Source organism: Mobula hypostoma, chromosome 3, assembly GCF_963921235.1.
Source record: "Mobula hypostoma chromosome 3, sMobHyp1.1, whole genome shotgun sequence".
Lineage (NCBI taxonomy): Eukaryota > Metazoa > Chordata > Chondrichthyes > Myliobatiformes > Myliobatidae > Mobula > Mobula hypostoma.
Genome location: NC_086099.1, coordinates 3,667,016 through 3,687,998, shown reverse-complemented (window position 1 = coordinate 3,687,998; position 20,983 = coordinate 3,667,016). Strand labels below are relative to the sequence as shown.

Here is a 20,983-nt window from a genome sequence, read left to right as displayed (position 1 = left end):
GAATGCCTTGGGGTTTTCCTTAATCCTGCTGACCAAGGCCTTTGCATGGTCCCTTTTGGCTCTACTAATTCCATTCTTAAGCTCCTTCCTGGCAACCTTGTAATTTTCTAGAGCTCTAACAGTACCTAGTTTCTTGAACCTTTCGTAAACTTTTCTTCTTAACTAGATTTTCTTCATACTTTGTACACCATGGTTCTTTAACCCAACCATCCTTTCCCTGCCTCAGTGGAACATACCTATGCAAAACTCCAAGCAAATGTTCCCTGAACATTTGCCACATTTCTGCTGTGCATTTTCCTGAGAACATTTGCTCCCAATTTATGCTCCCAAGTTCCTGCCTAATCTCATCACATTTCCCCCTACCTCAATTAAATGTTTTCCCAAATTGTCTGCTCCTGTCACTCTCCAGCGCCAAGGTGAAGGAGATAAAGTGTGGTCATGACCTCCAGAATGCTCTTCCACTGAGAGATCTGGCACCTGACCAGGTTCATTTCCCAATACCAGATCAAGTACAGTCTCTCCTCTGTCGGCATATCTACATATTGTGTCAGGAACTCTTCCTGAGCACGCCTAACAAACTCCATCCCAGCTAAACCCCTTGCGCTCAGGAGATGTCGATCAATATCAGGAAAGTTAAAATCTCCCAACACAACAAGGTGATTATTATTGCTCTGTTCCAGAATCTGCCTCCCTGACTGCTCCTCAATATCCCTGTTAATATGGCGGGGGGGGGTCTATTTAAAAACAAACACCCAGTAGAGTTATTGCCTCTTTCCTGTTTCTGATGTCCACCCACACTATCTCAGTAGACCATCCCTCCATGACTTTCTACAAGGGAAGTCAAAGCAAATGTAAAATCAAAAGAGAGGGCATACAATAAAGCAAAAATTAGCAGGAAGATAGAGGATTGGGAAGCTTTTAAAACCATACAGAGAGCAACTAAAAGAATCATTAGGAGGGAAAAGATGAAATACGAAGGCAAGCGAGCAAACAATATTAAAGTGAATAGTCAAAGCTTTTTCAAGTATGTAAAAAAGAAAGAGATGAGCGTAGGTATAGGATAAGGCTACAGGGCAAGGAGATGGCAGATGAACTAAATGATATTTTGCTTCAGTCTTCACTGTGGAAGACACTAGCAGTGTGCCAGATGTTGATAGGTATGAGGAAACAGAAGTGAGTGCAGTTACTATTACAAGGGAGAAGATGCTCAAAAAGCTGAAAGCCCTAAGGTTACATCTGTCACCCGAACCAGATGAACTGCACCCTTGGGTTCTGAAGATGTAGCGGTAGAGATTGTGGCAGCATTTGTAACGATCTTTCAAAAATCATTAGACTCTGGGATGGTGCCAGAGGACTGGAAAACTGCAAATGTCACTCCATTCTAAGAAAGGAGGAAGGCAGCAGAAAGGAAATTATATACCAGTTAGCCTGACCTTAGTATTTGGGAAGGTGTTGGAGTCAATTGTTGAGGATAAGGTTATGGAGTACGTGGTGACACAGGATAAGATAAGGCAAAGTCAGTTTCCTTAAGGGAAAATTTTGCCTGACAAACCTGATGGAATTCTTTGAGGAGATTATGAATAAGATAGATAAACAGGATGCAGGGATGTTGTATATTTGGATTTTCAGAAGGCTTTTGACAAAGTGCCATACATGAGGCTGCTTACCATGGTATTCCAAGAAAGTTACTGGCATGGTTGGAACATTAGCTGATTGGTAGGAGGCAGCAAGTGAGAATATAAGGATCCTTTTCTGATTAGTAACTAGTGGTGTTCTGCAATGTCGGTATTGGGGCTGCTTACTTTATGCCATAGATCAATAATTTAGATGATGGAATAGTTGGCTTTGTTGCTAAGTTTCCAGATGATATGAAGATTGGTGGAGGGGGAGGTAGTGTTGAGCAAACAGGTAGGATGCAGAAGGACATTGACAGATCAGGAGAATGGGCAAGAAAATGGCAAATGAAATACAATGTTGGAAAATGCATGGTCATGCACTTTGGTAGCAGAAGTAAATGTGCAAACTATTTTATAAATGGGGAGAAAATCCAAAAACCTGAGATGCAAAGGGACTTGGGAGTCCTTGTGCAGAACACCCTAAAGGTTAGCTTGCAGGTTGAGTCAGTGGTGAGGAAGGCAAATGCAATGTTAGCATTCATTTCAAGAGGTCCAGAATACAAGAGCAAGGATGTGATGCTGAGGCTTTATAAGGTACTGGTGAGGCCTCACCTTGAGAATTGTGAATAGTTTTGGGCTCCTCATCTGTGAAAAGATGTGCTGGCATTGGCGAGGGTTCAGAGGAGTTTCACAAGGATGATTCCGGAAATGAAAGCGTTAGGTGAGGAACACTTGATGGCTCTGGGTCTATAGTTGTTGGAATTTAGAAGTCTGAGGGGGGATCTCATTGAAACCTTTCAAATGTTGAAAGGCCTAGACATGGGAGATGTGGAAAGGATGTCTCCCGTGGTGGGGGAGTCTAGGACAAGAGAGCACAGCCTCAGTATAGGGGGCATCCAATTAAAATAGAGATGCGGAGAAATTTCTTTAGCCATAGGGTGGTGTATTTGTGGGATTTACAGCGGAGGTCAGAGCTTGATTGGTTCTTGATTGGACATGGCATTAACGGTTCAGGAAAAAGTGTGGGAAGTGGGGCTGAGGAGGGGGATAAAAATGGTCAGCCATGATTGAATGACGGAGCAGACTCGATGGGCCAAATAGCCTAATTCTGTCCCACATCTAATGGTTTATTCAGGGAAACCAAGAACATTCTTTTCCCAATGTTTTGCTTTTATATTTCCAATTTTCTGATTAAAAATGAACACTGCACTCTTTGCCTGGATTAAATTGAAATTTTCACCCTGCAGTTTCATATTTGGAATGGTCATTTTGTCATATAGATCAGTGAGGTATGCCGCATCTCCATGTAGAAGTTCAATCTTGTTTCCTAAGCTCTCGTCAACTTAAAGCAAAAATTCAACCAAATGACTTGAGTGTGCAACGTTTTCCAAATGCTTCGCTCATCTTTTACGGAAGCTTTCCTGCAATCTTGATGGTTTCATGGCCTCACTAGACAGTACAGTACGACAAATAAGACACTTGGGGTGTCGTTGATCTGACTGGAACAGAGTAAAACCATATTCCAGGTACGTAACATTATATTGATGCACTTTCTATAGCTTCTGTTTCTTAGCAGGATTAGAATTTAAGGCTTCACCACCTTCAGACTCCTAGAGATCATGCCCTACATATTTATCCATCATTAATGGGACTAAGTTAAAATAAAAAATTAACACAAACTGGGAATACCTATCAGATGGAATGATGGTAGCAGCACACAAAGGAACAACGTTGGCAAGATGAAGACAATCACAACAAGAGAAAATTACGTTGACAAGGATTCAGATTGGAATCTGAATGTTGGTCGGGATAGAGCTAGTGTTCTGCAGGCTACCTTTATGCTATTACAGTTCACGCGATTGACCAATCAAATAAGATCTCATAATTCCCAAAGATGGTTCTTGACTGCACATATGGAGCCAAGGTCATTCTGAATACCTCAAGAGGAATCCTCAGGTTCGGCAGGTTTGCTTCCGGTGTTCCAGTGCTGCCTCCTCTTTTTTTTTTAGCAAGTGTCTACTCTACTGATAGTTGTTCAGGTCTCAGTTTTGATGCTGCTTATCACATCCCCGCCACCCCCAAAGAATCTTGAACGCCCTTGATGACTTTTTCCCCCTAGTGACCCCTTGGGGTACATCATCACCACCTTTGGGAATCAGTGTTAAATAAGTAGTGAGATAGTGTTCATAAGTTCAGTGTCCACTCAGAAATCAGACGGCAGAGGGGAAGAAGCTGTTCCTGAAACATTGAGTGTGTGTCTTCTGGCTTCTGTACCTCCTTCCTGATGGTAGCGATGAGAAGAGGGCACGTCCTGGGTGATGGGGTCCTTAATTATGGGTGCCATCTTTCTGAGGCACTGCACCTTAAAGATGTCCTGGATGCTATGGAGGCTAGTGCCCATGATGGAGATGACTGAGTTCACAACTTTCTGCAGTTTCTTTCAATCCTGTGCAGTAGCACACCCCCCCCCCACCCATACCAGATGGTACTGCAGCCAGATAGAACGCTCTCCATGGTACATCTGTCAAAATTTGCAAGTGTCTTTGGTGACATCACAAATCTCCTCAAATTACAAATGAAATATGGCCACTATCGTGCTTTCTTTGTAGCTGCATTGATATGTTGGGCCCAGGGTGGATTCTCAGCGATGCTGCATCATCTAAAATGAAAATGAAGGTTTAGGGGATGTAATCATTGATAGCATTGTATAAAGACAGTTCATTTTCTACACTGTATCTGCATTGATTTTGTTCATTTACAATCAAAAGAACACGGCAGTGTACAGGCACACTGGATGAATTCCTCCATGGATAACAATCAGAAACTACTACACAGTTGTGTATTATTGTAGTCCATTCATGCGATCGGCAGTTTTATGTAACAAAGGACCTTTATGATTTCAACATGATGTCATATCTTTCCTGTTGACATGCACTTTTCCAAGGAAATAGGAGGGCAATGTAAGCTAAATCCAGATAGGAGTCACTAGCAAAATCCACACACCATGTTTCTCCTTCTCGTGCAACTGCAGGACATGCCACACCTGCCTTTTGTTTCTCCTCTTGTCATCACGCAGGGACCCAAGTACTCCTTCCAGGTGAAACTGAAATGTTTGACTGCTGTGAACAACAATTTAGTATACTACATTTGATGTTCAAATGAATACTGGGTAGCTGTTCTGTAGGAAATTTACTTTCTGTAGCAAGTGTGAGCCTGAGCTTTCCTGTTACCTGTCACTTGATTCTCCTTTTTCTACATGTCCACTTACACTGGTCTCAGAAGCCCATTGTAAACTCAGCTGAACACCTCAGCTTCTGACTGGTACATTTTGACCTTTAGTACTTGGCATTAAATTCAGCAATTTTAGTTTATTTATTGTTGTTTATTTAGAGCTATCATGCAGAACAGGCTCATCGAACCACGCTGTCCAGTAACCCATTGAATCACAGGACAAATTACAATTTACAACCTACTAACCAGAATGTCTTCAGAGTATGAGAGGAGATCGGAACATGCGGAGGGAACCTATGTGTACACGAGAAGGAATGTACAAACTTTCTTACAATGAATGCCAGAATTGCAGTCTGTCATGTGTTGTGATAGCATCATCCCAGTCTTCCTTATAGCCCCATAGTTACTTGTACTTCTTCCAGATGTTTTTATTAAAGCAGCATCACCTCTGTCATTTTAATAATCTCTCTGATATCTTTCCTTGGAAAGCCTTGTCTTGTTCTTCCCCAACTGCAAACCCCTCCTTCCTTTGTAACTTAAAACTTATTTGTTTTCCAGCTATTCTACTGTGGCTGACAAGTGAAGTCGGAACCAAAGTAAAAGCAAAAGAAAGGGCTTACAAGGAAGCCAAAGCTAGTGGGAAGACAGAGGATTGGAAAGCTTTTAAAAACTTGCAGAAGGAAACTAAGAAGATCATTAGGAAGGAAAAGATGAATTATGAAAGGGAGCTAGCGACTAATATCAAAGAAGATACTAAAAGCTTTTTTAAGTATATAAAGGGTAAAAGAGAGTTGAGAGTAGATAAAGGGCCAATAGAAAATGACGCTGGAGATATTGTAATGAGAGATGCAGAGATGGCAGAGGAACTGAATGCGTATTTTGCATTAGTCTTTACAGTGAAGACATCTGCAGTATATTGGACATTCAAGAGTGGCGGGGAAGTAAAGTATGTGCAGTGAAAATTATGGCTGAGAAGGTGCTCAGGAAGCTTCATGGTCTGAGGGTGGATAAGTCTCCTGGACCTGATGGAATGCACCCTCAGGTTCTGAAGGAAGTAGCTGGAGAGATTGCCGAGGGATTACAAATGATTTTTCAATAATCGATAGATTCTGGCATTGTACCAGATGACTGGAAAATTGCAAATATTACTTCGCTATTTAAGAAGGGTGGGAGGCAGCAGAAAGGAGATTATAGACCTGTTAGCCTGACATCAGTGGTTGGGAAGTTGTTGAAATCGATTGTTAGGGGTGAGATTACGGAATACCTGGAGGCACATGACAAGATAGAACAAAGCCAGCATGGTTCCCTGAAAGGAAAATCCTGTCTGACTAACCTGCAATTTTTTGAGGAAATTACCAGCAGGGTAGATGAAGAAGATGCAGTAGATGTGGTGTATGTGGATTTTCAGAAGGCCTTTGACAAGGTGCTGCACATGAGGCTGCTTAGCAAGATAAGAGCCCATGGAATTACAGGGAAGTTATTAGCATAGGTGGAGCATTGGCTGGTCGGCAGAAAACAAGAGAGTGAGAATAAAGCGATCCTATTCTGGCTAGCTACAGGTTACCAGTGGAGTTCCACAGGGGTCATTGTTGGGACTGCTGCTTTTTACGATGTATGTCAGTGATTTGGACGATGGGATTAATGGATTTGTGGCTAAATTTGCAGATGATACAAAGATAGGTGGAGGAGCAGGTAGTTTTGAGGAAACAGAGAGCCTGCAAAGAGACTTAGATAGTTTAGGGGAATGGGCAAAGAAATGGCAAATGAAATACAATGTTGGAAAGTGTATGGTCATGCACTTTGGTGGAAGAAATAAATGGACAGCCTATTTAGATGGGGAGAGAATTCAAAATGCAGAGATGTGATATTTAGGCTCTATGAGGCACTCATGAGACCACACTTGGAGTATTTTGTGCAGTTTTGGGCTCCTTATTTTAGAAAGGATATACTGACGTTGGAGGAGGTTCGGAGAAGATTCACCAGAATGATTCCAGGAATGAAAGGGTTACCATATGAGGAACGTCTGGCAGCTCTTGAGCTGTATTCCCTAACCGGAAATCTTAGATGAATTATGAGGTCAAGTCCCTTTTAAAGGCTAGAGCTGTGGCTTTTAGGTCCGGGGATACCAGTCGCTACACGGAATCCAGGCGTGAACTCCGGAAAGTCATTAAGGGTGCCGAGAGGCAATATCGAGGCAAGTTGGAAGCCCAGGCTAACCAGAGGGATGCCAGTAGACTATGGCAGGGTCTAAATGAGATCGCTCTGCGCAAAGAAAAGGCTGGGAATATCAATAACTGTGGTGTTTCTCTTCCTGACGAACTTAACATACTCTACGCAAGATTCGAACAGAAGAGGAGCGTCCCGCTCCCTCTAGGATGAACCGGACCTGGTGGCATCGAGATTCATCGTCACCGGGGAGGACGTTAGAAGGGCTTTCCTGAAGATAAATCCAAGGAAGGCGACGGGCCCAGATGGCATCCCAGGACAGGTTCTCTGGGCCTGTGCAAGCGAGCTAGCTGGAGTGTTTGCTGACATCTTCAACTGCTCCTTGCTTCAGTCTAAGATCCCCTCATATTTTAAGAAGGCAACGATAATCCCAGTGCCGAAGAAGAGCAAGGTGGCATGCCTGAATGACTATCGACCTGTGGCTCTGACATCAATTGCTATGAACTGCTTTGAGAGATTGGCTATGGCACACATCAACCACAGCCTACCGGTCAACCTCGACGCTGTGCAATTCGCCTACCGGAGCAACAGGTCAACGGCAGATGCCATCTCTCTGGCCCTACATTCCTCCTTAGAACACCTGGAGAATAAAGACGTATACGTAAGGCTCCTTTTCACTGACGACAGCTCTGCCTTTAATACCATCATTCCAAATAAACTGATTCCTAAGCTCCAGAACTTGGGCCTAAGTACTCAGACCTGCAGCTGGATCTTCAACTTCCTCACAGACAGGACCCAGGCTGTGAAAATAGGGGACAAGCTCTCCTCTACAATCACTCTGAGCACCGGTGCCCCACAAGGCTGTGTACTCAGCCCCCTGCTGTACTCACTGTACACCCATGATTGTGTAGCCAAGTTTCCATCAAACACAATATATAAGTTTGCTGATGACACAACAATTGTAGGCTGTATCTCGGGTAATGATGAGTTTGAGTACAGAGAGGAAATTAAGAACCCGGTGGCATGGTGCGAAGACAATAACCTATCCCTCAACGTCAGCAAGACGAAGGAATTGGTTGTTGACTTCAGAAGGAGTAGCGGCCCGCATGACCCAATTTTCATCGGTGGTGCGCAAGTGGAACAGGTCAAAAGCTTTAATTTCCTCAGGGTCAATATCACAAATGACCTGACTTGGTCCAACCAAGCTTTGTTCACTGACAAGGAGGCCCACCAGCACCTTCACTTCCTGAGAAAACTAGAGAAATTTAGCCTGTCTCCTAAAACCCTCGCTAATTTTTGTAGATGCACCGTAGAAAGCACTCTTCTAGGGTGCATCACAACCTGGTATGGAAGTTGTCCTGTCCAAGATCGGAAGAAGCTGCAGAAGATCGTGAACACGGCGCAGCACATCACACAAACCAATCTTCTGTCCTTGGACTCACTTTACACCGCAGGCTGTCGGAGCAGTGCTGCCAGGATAATCAAGGACACGACCCACCCAGTCAACACACTTTTCGTCCCTCTTCCCTCTGGGAGAAGAGCTTGAAGACTCGTATGGCCAGATTTGGGAACAGCTTCTTTCCAACTGTGATAAGACTGCTGAATGGATCCTGACCCGGATCTGGGCCGTACCCACCAAATATCCGGACCTGCCTCTTGGTTTTTTCACAATACCTTACTTTCCATTTTTCTATTTTCTATTTATGATTTGTAATTTAAATTTTTATATTTACTAATTTTTAGTATTTTTAATATTTAATATTTGTAATCCAGGGAGCGGGAAGTGCAGAATCAAATATCGCTGTGATGATTGTACGTTCTAGTATCAATTGTTTGTTGACAGCAAAGTATAATGTATAAGTATTCCCTGGAGTTCAGGAGAATGAGGGGGGATCCCACAGAAACATTCCAAATGTTAAAAGGCCTGAACAGATTAGATATAGCAAAGTTATTTCCTATGGTAGGGGATTCTAGGACAAGAGGGCACGACTTTAGGATTGAAGGAAGTCCTTTTAGAACTGAGATATAAAGAAATTACCTTAGTCAGAGGGTGGTAAATCTATGGAATTTGTTGCCACGAGCAGCTGTGGAGGCCAAGTCATTGGGTGCATTTAAGGCAGAGATAGATAGGTTCTTGATTAGCCGGGGCATCAAAGGATATGAGTAGAGGCAGGGGAGTGGGGATGACTGGAAGAATTGGATCAGCCCATGGTTGAGTGGTGGAGCAGACCCAATGGGCCGAATGGCCTACTTCTGCTCCTGTTTCTGATGGTCTTATTCCAGTTTTGCTGAAATATTGAGAACCTGTTTCACTCTCCACAGATACTTCCTGACCCAGTGAATATTTTCAGCATTTTTACATTTTGTTGCCAGAGAGGTATTGTTGAATTGCTTTAGTTAATAATTCCAGCACTATCTTGCAATTGTAGAAAAAAAGACATAAAAGGACAATCAATTACACCTTTGGTTGGACTTGGAGAGGGCACTGTGACCATGTGCACTGCCATCTTAGCAAAACAAGTGCATGAGGATTTGTCTACTGTGGGCTTGTTCTTGCTGACAACATCTCTTGCACTATCTGTCTACTGAACATGTCTCTCAGGGACTTGGGTTGTAATATTTTTCTCCTTTTGTATGACTGGATGTTTACTGGATCGTAATTATATGCAGTGCATGTGCCTGGTGTTGTTTCTGACTGTTGGTACTGTGTTCTGCATCTTGTCCCTGAGGAATGCTGTTTCATTTGACCATATTCATCTGTATAGTTGAATGACATTTAAACTTGAGCTGTTTACCAATAGGCAATGAGAAAGCAAGTTTTGTTTACTTGAGCTTGGTTCCACCCTGTAAGTGTGAAATAAGTCACATGCATCAGCCTCTCTACAGAAACAATTTTTTATGCATCCAAAGATGAGCTTCCTTTTCAGAAAATAGAACTCTTTTGGAATGCGGTATAGGACAAATTTGCAACAAGGCATGGTAAGGTTAAGACGCTTATGAGCAAAAAGAAGTGTTTTGGACCAGGGTGTTGGTTGTTTGTCATATTCAGTGATGACAGTGAAAGCTGTGCGGGAGGGTTTTTAAAGTGGAAAAGCCATTGCACTGGGGCATTTCTACTCTCTTGATGTTGGAAGTTTTGGTACGAATAGTCATCACAAACTGAGGGCTTGCTTGCAGTGGATGGCCGTGACTGCATTGTGCCTTGTCATGCCCTTTGCTCTCCATGCAGCAATGCAAAACCCCCTTCCTGGCCTGGCCATCACTGCGGATTTCATCCATCTCGTCTGCCAGAACTGACTTCACATGCGAGGACAAGCATGTCCCCATCTCACTGGGGTATAAAACCCACCGACTACCCTCACTGGGGTGTGGTTACTATCACATGCAAATAGCTACTCAGTGACTTAGAGCCATGGGTGAGAGCTGAGTGTCCAGTGGGGCCCAAAGGTGAATGAAATGACCCAGAATGCACCCAATAAGCCCCTTCACCAGAGGTGTTATCCCTCCCCGCACACCCTATACACCCCAGATGTATTGGATGCTAATTGACAGGGCTTGATTTTAGGTCTGTTTATTTGTTTGTTGGATTGAACTACAGCTCCAATTATGCCCTTCTAGCCCTTTGAGCTGCGTCGCCTAACAATCCCCCAATATAACTGTAGCTTAGTCACGGGACAACTTACAAGCACCAATTAATCTACCTACCAACCGGTACATCATTGTGCCGCTGGAGGAAACACACGGTTACGTAGAGAGCATACAAACTCTCTATAGGCATTGACGGATTTGAACCCACTTCCAGTTAAAATGGTGCTACCAAACGTGTGCAGCAGCTTCCTGGTAGTCAAAAAGCTAAGTAATCAGACTTAAAAACATCACTAAAAATACCTTTTCTAAGGTAAATTGTCTTAAGTTATTTACTGCAAACCGTGAAGGGACAAGTGATGGTGAGGTGAGTTCAGAGGATAAATCAATGCAGATGGAGTTCCAATGCCCATACAGCTGGCCCAGGAGCAAGGTTGGATCATTCTGGGCACCGGAAGGAGAAGTTGTGGCCCGGGCAGCGGACGTTCGATTTTGATGCTCATACAACTGGCCTTGGAGCGAGGCTGGATTGCTCAGACCTCTGAGGAGAAATTGGGACCCAGGGACAGGAGATTTGATTTTGAGGCTCATTCAACTGGCCCCGGGTTTAAGGTTGGATTGCTCTGGGTGCCCAGCTGATTTGAAGAGCTTGAGAGCGGCTTTGGGCTAGACGACGAATTCTGGACCCAGAGCGAGTCGCTGGCGGTGTGGTCTAGGCCCGGGGCCTTTCGGAGCACCAGTGCCTGGGTCTTAGTATGAGGTACAATGCGCTGTTTAGGCAATTTAAACGTCGGCCCAGATTGGAAATGAGAGCTGATTTCGCTCATTCTCCGCGATGTTCACTCACTTCTCTCTCCAGGCCACCGGAGAGTTTTACTGTTTTGTTGTTGGGTCAATTTAAACACCCGTCCAGATTGACTGAAATGACAGGGTCTCAGTCAGGACAAGAGCTGTTTTTGCTCGCTCTCCATGACAGTGATTTCCATGTCGCTGAGGCTATGAAGACTGCCCTAGCTGCTATGCTCCATGCTCGCTAATATGAATTTGTAAGAAAGGCTTTGGGCCTACTTCGGGCTGTTCTGGGGTTTGGATCTGAAGACTCATTTTTGGTTTGAAATGCTGTTGTTCACGTCAATTGTTTGCATGACTTGTATTTCTTTCTTTCTCTTCCGCATCGAGTGTTGGTCTTTTTTTTCTCTTTAAATTGGGTTCTTTCGGGTTTCTTGCTTTATGGCTACCTGTAAGCAAACAAATCCCAAGGCTGTATAACTTGTACATTCTTTGATAATAAATGTACTTGAATCAGGGTTGCTGGTACTGTAAAACATTGTGCTAACCACTATGCTACTTTGAAGCCCCAATTGTTGACTACAATAATCATGTAACTGCCAGAAAACCAAAAGGTGACTGAGACTGTTGGTGATACTTTCTCATCCAGCAATTTCTATGCCATTTATTCACCACTGGCATTATTATTATTCACAATCGAGTTTATTGTTATATGGCTAGAAATCTGTTTTGTGGAGGCAGTCCTTGCAGACATAAAATCGTTATATTTTACAAAATAAACAGTGCACCAAAAAAGGAATAGTGAGGTAGTGTTGATGTCCATTCAATGATGGCAGAGGGGAAGAAGCTGTTCCTAAAATGTGTGTGTGTGTGTGTGTCTGTCTGTCTGTCTGTCTTCGGGTTCCTGATGGAACACAGCTAGTTTGCATATGTGCTAAAAGAGAAACATAGAAACATAGAAAATAGGTGCAGGAGTAGGCCATTTGGCCCTTCGAGCCTGCACCGCCATTTATTCCTTCGAGCCTGCACCGCCATTTATTATGATCATGGCTGATCATCCAACTCAGAACCCTGTACCTGCCTTTTCTCCATACCCCCTAATCTCTTTAGCCACAAGGGCCATATCTAACTCCCTCTTAAATATAGCCAATGAACTGGCCTCAACTGTTTCCTGTGGCAGAGAATTCCACAGATGCACCACTCTTTGTGTGAAGAAGTTTTTCCTCATCTCGGTCCTAAAAGGCTTCCCCCTTTATCCTCAAACTGTGACCCCTCGTTTGAGAACTTATCTAACACTGACAAAGAATGTAAATAGTTACTTGTATGACATAATTATGATGAAACTAAGATTCTAGCTTCTACATCATTTTCCTAGATCAAGGTAATGGTTTCTGTATAGACACCAAGTATTAAGGAATACAGTACTTGATAAGTAAGCCATTATATTTTTCAGTATTAACATTAATGCTAATAGTGAACACCATGACCATCTTTTATCTTTCAGAATATGGTTTCCAGTTTCCGAGTCTCAGAACTTCAAGTGCTATTAGGTTTTGCTGGACGTAACAAAAGTGGTCGTAAACATGAACTCCTCGTAAGAGCACTACACCTATTAAAGAGTGGCTGTAGTCCTGCCGTTCAGATCAAGATTAAGGAACTGTACAGGCGACGCTTTCCTAGAACAATTGAAAGCCTTGCTGACTTGACGGCCATAAAATCTTCTGTTTTCTCTTTGGACAATAACCTCTCAACTGACTCTGAGCTAGGGTCAGGCATTGCACAGTCTTCGTCATCCACGTCAGCCCCTGCTCAGCCCTCTTCTCCACTTGTTAGCCCAGTGTTACTACATGAGACGAAGCCCAATATAGAAATGCAAGAGGCTTCTCCCTCCATTCATCCTGTCCATCCAGATGTCCAGTTGAAAAGCATACCCTTTTATGATGTCCTGGATGTGCTTATTAAACCTACAAGCCTAGGTGAGTTCCAATATTCAAACATTACAGTAATAAACATTTTAGTTAATCCAAAAAAAGTTCAAATCAGTCTTTTGTACTTTGTGCTTGTTTTCAACAGTTTAGTGGCTGAGACTTTTAACACCCAGCTCATATGAATGCAATGGTAGTGTAGCGGTTAGTGCGATGCTATTGCAGCTCGGCATCGGAGTTCAATCCTGGTGTCCTCTGTAAGAAGTTTGTACATTCTCCCTGTGGAATGCCCTGGGTGCTCCAGATTCCTCCCACCGTCCAAGGACATACCAGTTAGTAGGTTAATTGGTCATTGTAAATTGTCCTGCGATAAGGCTAAGCTAGTGTTAAAACAGAGATTTACTGGGTGGCACTGCTCAAAGGGCCTATCCCATGCTGCATGTAAATAAATAAAAATGTACACCAGATTGAAAAATGTGCTGGTTAACTTGAAGTTCTTGGATGCTGGTCAGCAAGGGAGGAAGTTTACAAAGCAGCAGGTGTTGCATGAGAAAGTGCTTGTAAGAAGATGAGTGGTATGCTGCAGTACGGAAGAGTGAAGCAGTGCATCAGAGGGAGCAGCTCCTTCAAAATGGGGAGACCCATGTCTACCTTGTGGCATCACTTTGGATGCATCAGTTTATGGAGGCTGCTTCCTTGAATATAATAATTGGTATGGTAGAAGGCAAGAACCTGGCTTGTCCTTTTCTGGTTTGGAGGAGAGGAAGTGAGAGGCATGGGAAGTGGAATTTTGTGCAGTTAAACATACTATCGACTCTGATGTTAAAAGAAGACACGGCAGAAGTACCGATGTGAAAGAGCATTGTCGGTTCTGACATGATAAAGACAGAAAATGGAATAGAGATGGACTTAACAGTTGACTTATTTCGTATAAAGGTCTTTCAATTCATGATTCAATTCATTTAATGCTTTTCATGGCCTTGAGATACACTAGATGTTTCACAAGTTAAAAAAAATTATTAATAAAGGGCGTGCATTTAAGGTGAGGGGGTGCTTTCAAAGGAAATGCAATGGACAAATTTGTTGTTTTTTACACACAGAGTGGTGGGTGCCTGAAATGCACTACCTGGGCTGGTGGCAGACGCAGATGTTTATAAAGGCACATGAAATCATGAAATTGAGGAAAATGGAAGGTTATGATGTAGGCAAAAGAGATTAGTTTAGTTGGCTATTGGATGACTAATTTAATTACTTTGGCACAACAATGTGGGCAAAGGGCTTGTTTCTGTGCTGTACTGTTCTGTGTTCTATAAAGCTATACAGTCATCAAAGATGCTACTGAGCAGCTATCCATCCATATTTTTGTAAATCAGAGCACCAGGCTGTGCTCCTTTTTCCTGCATACAAGCTCAAGCTGAAAGAAGAGCATCCAAGAGAAAAAGTTGTACAGTATTGATCCAGGAAGTAGGAAGTCATGACTGCTTTGAGTTGTAGACTGGCCATTGTACAAAGACTCGGCTATCAGTACTATTTATGCTACTTAGGAAGCTGGGTGACATCAGATGGCAGGTGCGACATGGACATTAAAAGAAGAATAAGGATGGCAAAAGACACCTTCACGAGAATGAAGAGTATACTGACCAATACTAAACTAGGCATGACAACCCGCCTCAGAGTACTAAAATACTACGTTTATCCAGTTATGTTATATGGCTCAGAATGTTGGACAATATCTAGTAACATGAGGAAACGAATTGAAGCAGCAGAGGTGTGGTTTTTGAGGGTGCAAAGAATATCATGGATGAAACGAATATCTAATGAGGATGTCATGAACAGAGCAAACACAAAAAGAGAAATAATGTATGAGATCATGAAAAGGCAACGTAACTTCATTGGACGTGTGATCGGTGGGAGGAGAAGATGGTGGCGTGACGCAGCGGCCACTCCGGTGGTGATGTCTGTTTTTTGTCAAGTAGGGTGCCGTGCACAATCCTGATTTGATGGAGGCAGACGTGAGTGCACAGAGGAACATCTGATGAAACTTCTGACATGCCTGCTTCGCTGCTGCTGCTACTTGTGGTCCAGAATCTCTGGAGGAGAAGGCCCCGAGTCCTCGGCTTTGCTTGTTGCTCGGTGGGCGGGGTCGAAGAGCTCGGCAGAGGATGGCGCTCGGAGGGGCCGGTTGGAGGCTCGAAGTTTTCGGATGGACTCAGAGTCCGCTGCGGTCGGGTGCTTCCAATGGTGCTGCTTCAGCAAGTTTGCGGCGCTTGGGGGTTCATGGCAGGGAGAGTTTCTCCCTTCTGCTGTCTGCATGAGATGATGAGTCTATCGGGACTTTGAGACATTTTTTTTTACCGTGCCCATGGTCTACTTTTTATCAAATTATGGTATTGCTTTGCATTGTTGTAACTATATGTTATGATTATGTGGTTTTGTCAGTTTTAGTCTTGGTTTGTCCTGTGTTTTCTTGTGATATCATTCTGGAGGAATGTTGTATCATTTTTTAATGCATGCATTTCTAAATGACAATAAATATAGGACTGAGTGTCCTCATAATCTAATCTAATGTGATTAGGAAAGAGGAGTTAGAATGCACGGTAATTATGGGAAAGATTGAAGGGAAGAAGGCAAGAGGAGGACAAAGACAAATGATGATGGAGACAGCAGCCAGAGAACTGGAAATGAATACCAATGAATTGATCCACTTGACCCGACACAGGAGTGTGTGGGCCATGGCAGTCAAAGCTCAAACTGGGCACGGCCCCTGATGATGGTGATGATCAGTCTAGATGAGTATATCACCGCCAGCACGGACCTTATCAGCAAGTGTGTGGAGAACTGCATACGAAAGAGGACAATCCAGGTGTTCCAAAACAGGAAGGATTGACTATATGTCCAAAAAGTGATGCTAGGCTGTACTTAAAGATAACTGACAGGAAATAATAAAGCATTGGTGGAATTAGTGGGTGGAGGTATTGAGCAGCCTCACTGCTGGGGTAAGTAACTGGTCTTGAATCTGGTGGTGCTGAGATGAATGCTACTTAGTGTCCTCCCTGATGGAAGTGGGACAAAGTTAATGAACAGGGAGGCTGTTACGGGCACCTTTCTATATATATGGCCTTGGTGGCATTTAGGCTGGTGCCAGTGATGCATTGGGCAGTCTTGACTACCTGTTGTAGAGCCTTCCAGTCCACTGCAGTGCAGTTTTCACACCGAGCAGTAATATTTTCGACTGTGTGCCTGTACAATAATGTGAGAATGGATATGCAAAGTCTAGTTCTCTCTCAGCTACCTCAGAAAGTAGAGGCGTTGGTGATCCTTCTTGACCATATAGGATGTGTTTTGGGACCATGAGAAGTTGTGCAAAATGTGCACTCCCAGGAGTTTGAAACTACAGAGTTTCCACTGCTGTGTCATTGATGTATCGGGTACCCTGGTGGTGTAGCAGTTAGCTATTACAGTTTGGACCATTGGAGTTCGGAGTACTTGTGCAATACCCCCTTGTGCAATTGGATCCTGGAGTTCCTCACTTGCAGACCCCAGTCCGTTCATATTGGCAAAAACATCTCCTCCACAATCTCCATCAGTACAAGAGCACTGCAGGGTTGTGTACTTATTCTCTACTCTACTGGCTTTACACCCAAGTGGCTAAGTACAGCTCCAAGACCCTATACAAGCTTGCTGATGGCACTCTGTTGTGGACTGTATCAAAGGGGGTGATGAATCAGCGTACAGGAGGGAAACTGAAAACTTGTCTGAATGGTGTAATAGCAACAACCTGTTACTCAATGTCAATAAGACAAAGGAATTGACAGTAGACTTCAGGAGAGGGAAACCAGAGGTCAATGAGCCAGTAATCATCAGAGGATCAGAAATGGAGAGAGTGGGTAACTTTAAATTTCTGGGTGTCATTGTCTTGGACCCATCATATAAATGTAATTGGAAAGAAAGCACAACAGTGCCTCTACCTCCTCAGGAGTCTGCAAAGATTTGGCGTGTCATTGAAAACTTTGGCAGACTTCTATAGATCTGTGCTGGAAAGTATGCTGACTGGCTGCATTATGGCCTGGTATGGGAACACCAATGCCTTTGAGTGAAGGATCCTACAGGAGGTAGTGGATTTGGCTCAGTACTGATGGGTAAAACCCTCCCAACCATTGAGCACATCTACACGAAACGTTACTGTAGAATAGCAGCATCCATCATCAAAAATCCTCTCTACACAGTCCATGCTCTTTTCTCACTGCTGCCATCAGGTAGAAGGTATCGGTATCTCAGGACTCGCAACATCAGGTACAAGAACAGTTACTACCCCTGTTGAACAAAAGGGAATACTACACTCATTTAAGGACTCTGTTATATTGTTGTTTCATCCTTGTTATTTATGTTATTTATTTAGACCTTCATTTGCATAGTTTGTTTACAGTTTATTGTTCCTGATGTTTACAGGTACTGTTCTATAGATTTGCTAAGTATGCGCGCAGAAAAGGAATGTCTAGAGTTGTATGTGGTGATGTGTATGTATCTGATAATAAATTTTACTTTGGACTTAGAATCCCAGCATCCTCTGTAAAGTGTCTGTACGTCCTCCTGGTGAAATGTGTGGGTTTCTCTGGGTGCTCTGGGTTCCTCCCACAGTCCAAGGACCTACCGAGTAGGTTAGTTGGTCATTGTAAATTGTCCCGTGATTAGTTTAGGGCTAAATTGGGGTTGTTGGGGGTTGCTGAGGTGGTGCAGCTCGAAGGGCCAGAAGGGCCTACTCCATGCTGTATCTCTACATAAAATAAAAGTGATAAGTTGGTGTGAAGTCGATAACTTGTAGTGAAATACATTACTAATTTTGTTTTGATGAACTTGTCACCTTTTCTTTTTATTTAGTGCCATCAAATATTCAACGATTCCAGGAAAAATACTTTATCTTTGCATTGACGCCTCAGCAAGTAAAAGAAATATGCATTTCTAGGTAAGATTGATAAATAGGTTTTCACGTTAATGATTTACTAGTAATTATCTCAGTAAGTGAATTTCGAGATGAAAGAAATTTGTCTTATTTTCTGGACATGTATTATTTTAAAACTGAACTAACCAGTTTAGAGTATTCATTGTTGAAACAGCTGCATTCACATGTACACAAGTAATCTACAAACAGTGCAGGCTTCTTAAAATGATAGACCACAAGAAAATGTGTGTCTTTAGATTTCTCTTTCGTTGTCTGTCAGACAACTTCGGAATACTTGTTGGTTCACCTCTTGCTAAAGGTTGATTTAAATGTCTTGCTAGTTGCCTTTAAGTAGTTATTAAAAAAAACTTGAAGGACTAAGCATTGAAATTAGTGTGACTGCTGAGGAGTTCAGATAGTTCCAGAATTGATCCTGATTTGGTCAGATTAGGTGATTCAGCTTGAGCTTTAGCTGGGACATTTTATTTGGCATCAATGCCCCTTAAAGAGGAGAGAACACTACTTTTGAACATAAAACATTATAGCACAAAACAAGCTCTGATATTGTGCTGATGCTTTTACCTGCTCTAAGATGTGCCTTTTAAATCTTTTAAATGCCCCCAATGTTCTACATCTACACTTAGCAGCACGTTCCTCACAGCCATTAACCCTGTTTTCAAATTCAACTTTCCAAAATGAATCACTTCACACTTTACTGGGTTCTGATTTGCCATGTGATGACTGCTATTAGAACAAACATGTTTGCACATTGACTACAAGGTTGAAGATTGCTGTAACAAAACACATTGAAGGTAGAGCAGTGGATGTGTATATGGATTTCAGTAAGGCATTTGATAAGGTTCCCTATGCGAGGCACATTCAGACAGTAATGAGGCATGGACTCCAAGGAGACCTTGCTTTGTGGGTCCAGAATTGGCTTGACCTCAGAAAGCATAGGGTGGTTTTGGATGGTTTGTATTCTGCTTGGAGTCCTCGTGTTGTTCCAAGAAATCTGTTCTGTGATCCTTCCTCTTTGTGATTTTTATAAATGATCTAGATGAGGAGGTAGAATGGTGGGTTAGTAAGTTTGCTGATGATACAAAAGTTGGAGGTGTTGTGGATAGTCTGGAGAGTTTTCAGAGGTTACAGTGGGACATTGATAGGGTGTAGAACTGGGCTGAGAAGTGGCAGATGGAGTTCAACCCAGATAAGTATGAAGTGGTTCATTTAGGTAGGTCAAATTTGAAGACAGAATATAATATTCTCTTAGCAGTGTGGAGTATCAGCGAGATCTTGGGGTTCATGTCCATAGGACACCCAAAGCTGCTGTACAGGTTGACAGTGTTGTTAAAAAGGTATGTTGGCTTTCATCAACCGTGGGATTGAGTTCAGGAGCCATGAGGTAAAATTACAGCTGTATAAGACCTTGGTTAGATCCCCTTGGAGTACTGTGTTCAGTTCTAGTCACCTCATTACAGGAAGGATGTGGGTGCTATCGATAGGGTGCAGAGGAGATTTACAAGGATGATGCCTGGATTGGAGGGTGTACCTCATGAGAATAAGTTGAGTGAACTTGGCCTTTTCTCCTTGGAGCAATGGAGGATGAGAGATGACCTGATAGAGGTATATACGATGATGAGAGGCATTGATCGTGTGGATAGCCAGAGGCTTTTTTCCCAGGGCTGAAATGGCTAATACGAGGGGGCATCATTTTAAGGTGCTTGGAAGTAGGTAGAAGGGGGATGTCAGAGGTAAGTTTTTCATACAGAATGGTGAGTGCGTGGAATGCACTACTAGCGAAGGTGGTAGAGAGGGATACAATAAGTTCTTTTAAGAGACTCTTAGATAGGTACACGGAGCCTAGCAAAATGGAGCTATCCGGTAGGGAAATTCTAGGCAACTTCTAGAGTAGGTTACGTAGTTGGCACAATATTGTGGGCAAAATGTGCTGTAGATTTTCTGTGTTCTATTTTTCTATAAATTTAGTCATAGAGTCATGGAACACTACAATACAAAAGCAGGCCATTTGGTCTATCTAGTCTGTGCCAAACTATTAAATCTGCCTAGTCCCATCGACCTGCACCCAGACCACAGCCTCTATACCCTTCCCATCCATGTACCTATTCAAATTTCTCTTAAATGTTGAAATCAAACCCACATCCACCACTTCTGGCAGCTCTTTCCACACTCTCGCCACCCTCTGAGTGAAGAAGTTCTCCTCATGGTCCCCTGAAACATTTCACCTTTCACTTTTAATCCACGACCTCTAGTTCTAGTCTCGCCCAACCTCAGTGGGGGAAAAAGCTGCTTGTATTTACCCTGTCTGTACCCCTCATAATTCTATATACAGGTTGATAGAAGCAGGCAGTTTAAATAGTTGGCAAGGACTAAGATGGGCCGAAGGGCCTGTTTCTGTGCTATATTTTGCTATGGTTGACTCTATTGATATACCTTTATCAAACCTCCTTTCATTCTTCTATGCTCAAAGGAGCTTCACTATGATTTGTTTATAATTGAACAACTTTCCAATAATAACTGTGTTCCACTTCCAAATAGAATAGTTGGAGTGAGGAAAGAATGCTGAATTTATGAAACTTACTCTGGAATAAATGAATTGGTACCTTCAAGGATGAGTACAGGAACAAAAAAAATTTCTCCAGCATTTGCAGGATCTCAGTCAGGTGTAATATCACTGGCATATGTTGTGAAATGTGTTTGTTTTGTGCCAGCAA

The 20,983-nt window shown here is 42.9% G+C and overlaps 1 protein-coding gene across 5 annotated transcripts in view; it reads left to right on the top strand.

Annotated features, from left to right (window-relative positions):
- pias2 (protein inhibitor of activated STAT, 2) overlaps window positions 1–20,983 on the top strand; it is a 111,325-nt gene that overhangs the window by 10,296 nt on the left and 80,046 nt on the right. For all 5 annotated transcript variants that reach the window (XM_063042578.1, XM_063042575.1, XM_063042574.1 and 2 more), the window contains 2 exons: window positions 12,892–13,363; window positions 18,191–18,275. In XM_063042578.1, coding sequence (XP_062898648.1) covers window positions 12,892–13,363; window positions 18,191–18,275 — 557 coding nt within the window. The remainder of the gene's footprint in view (window positions 1–12,891; window positions 13,364–18,190; window positions 18,276–20,983) is intronic.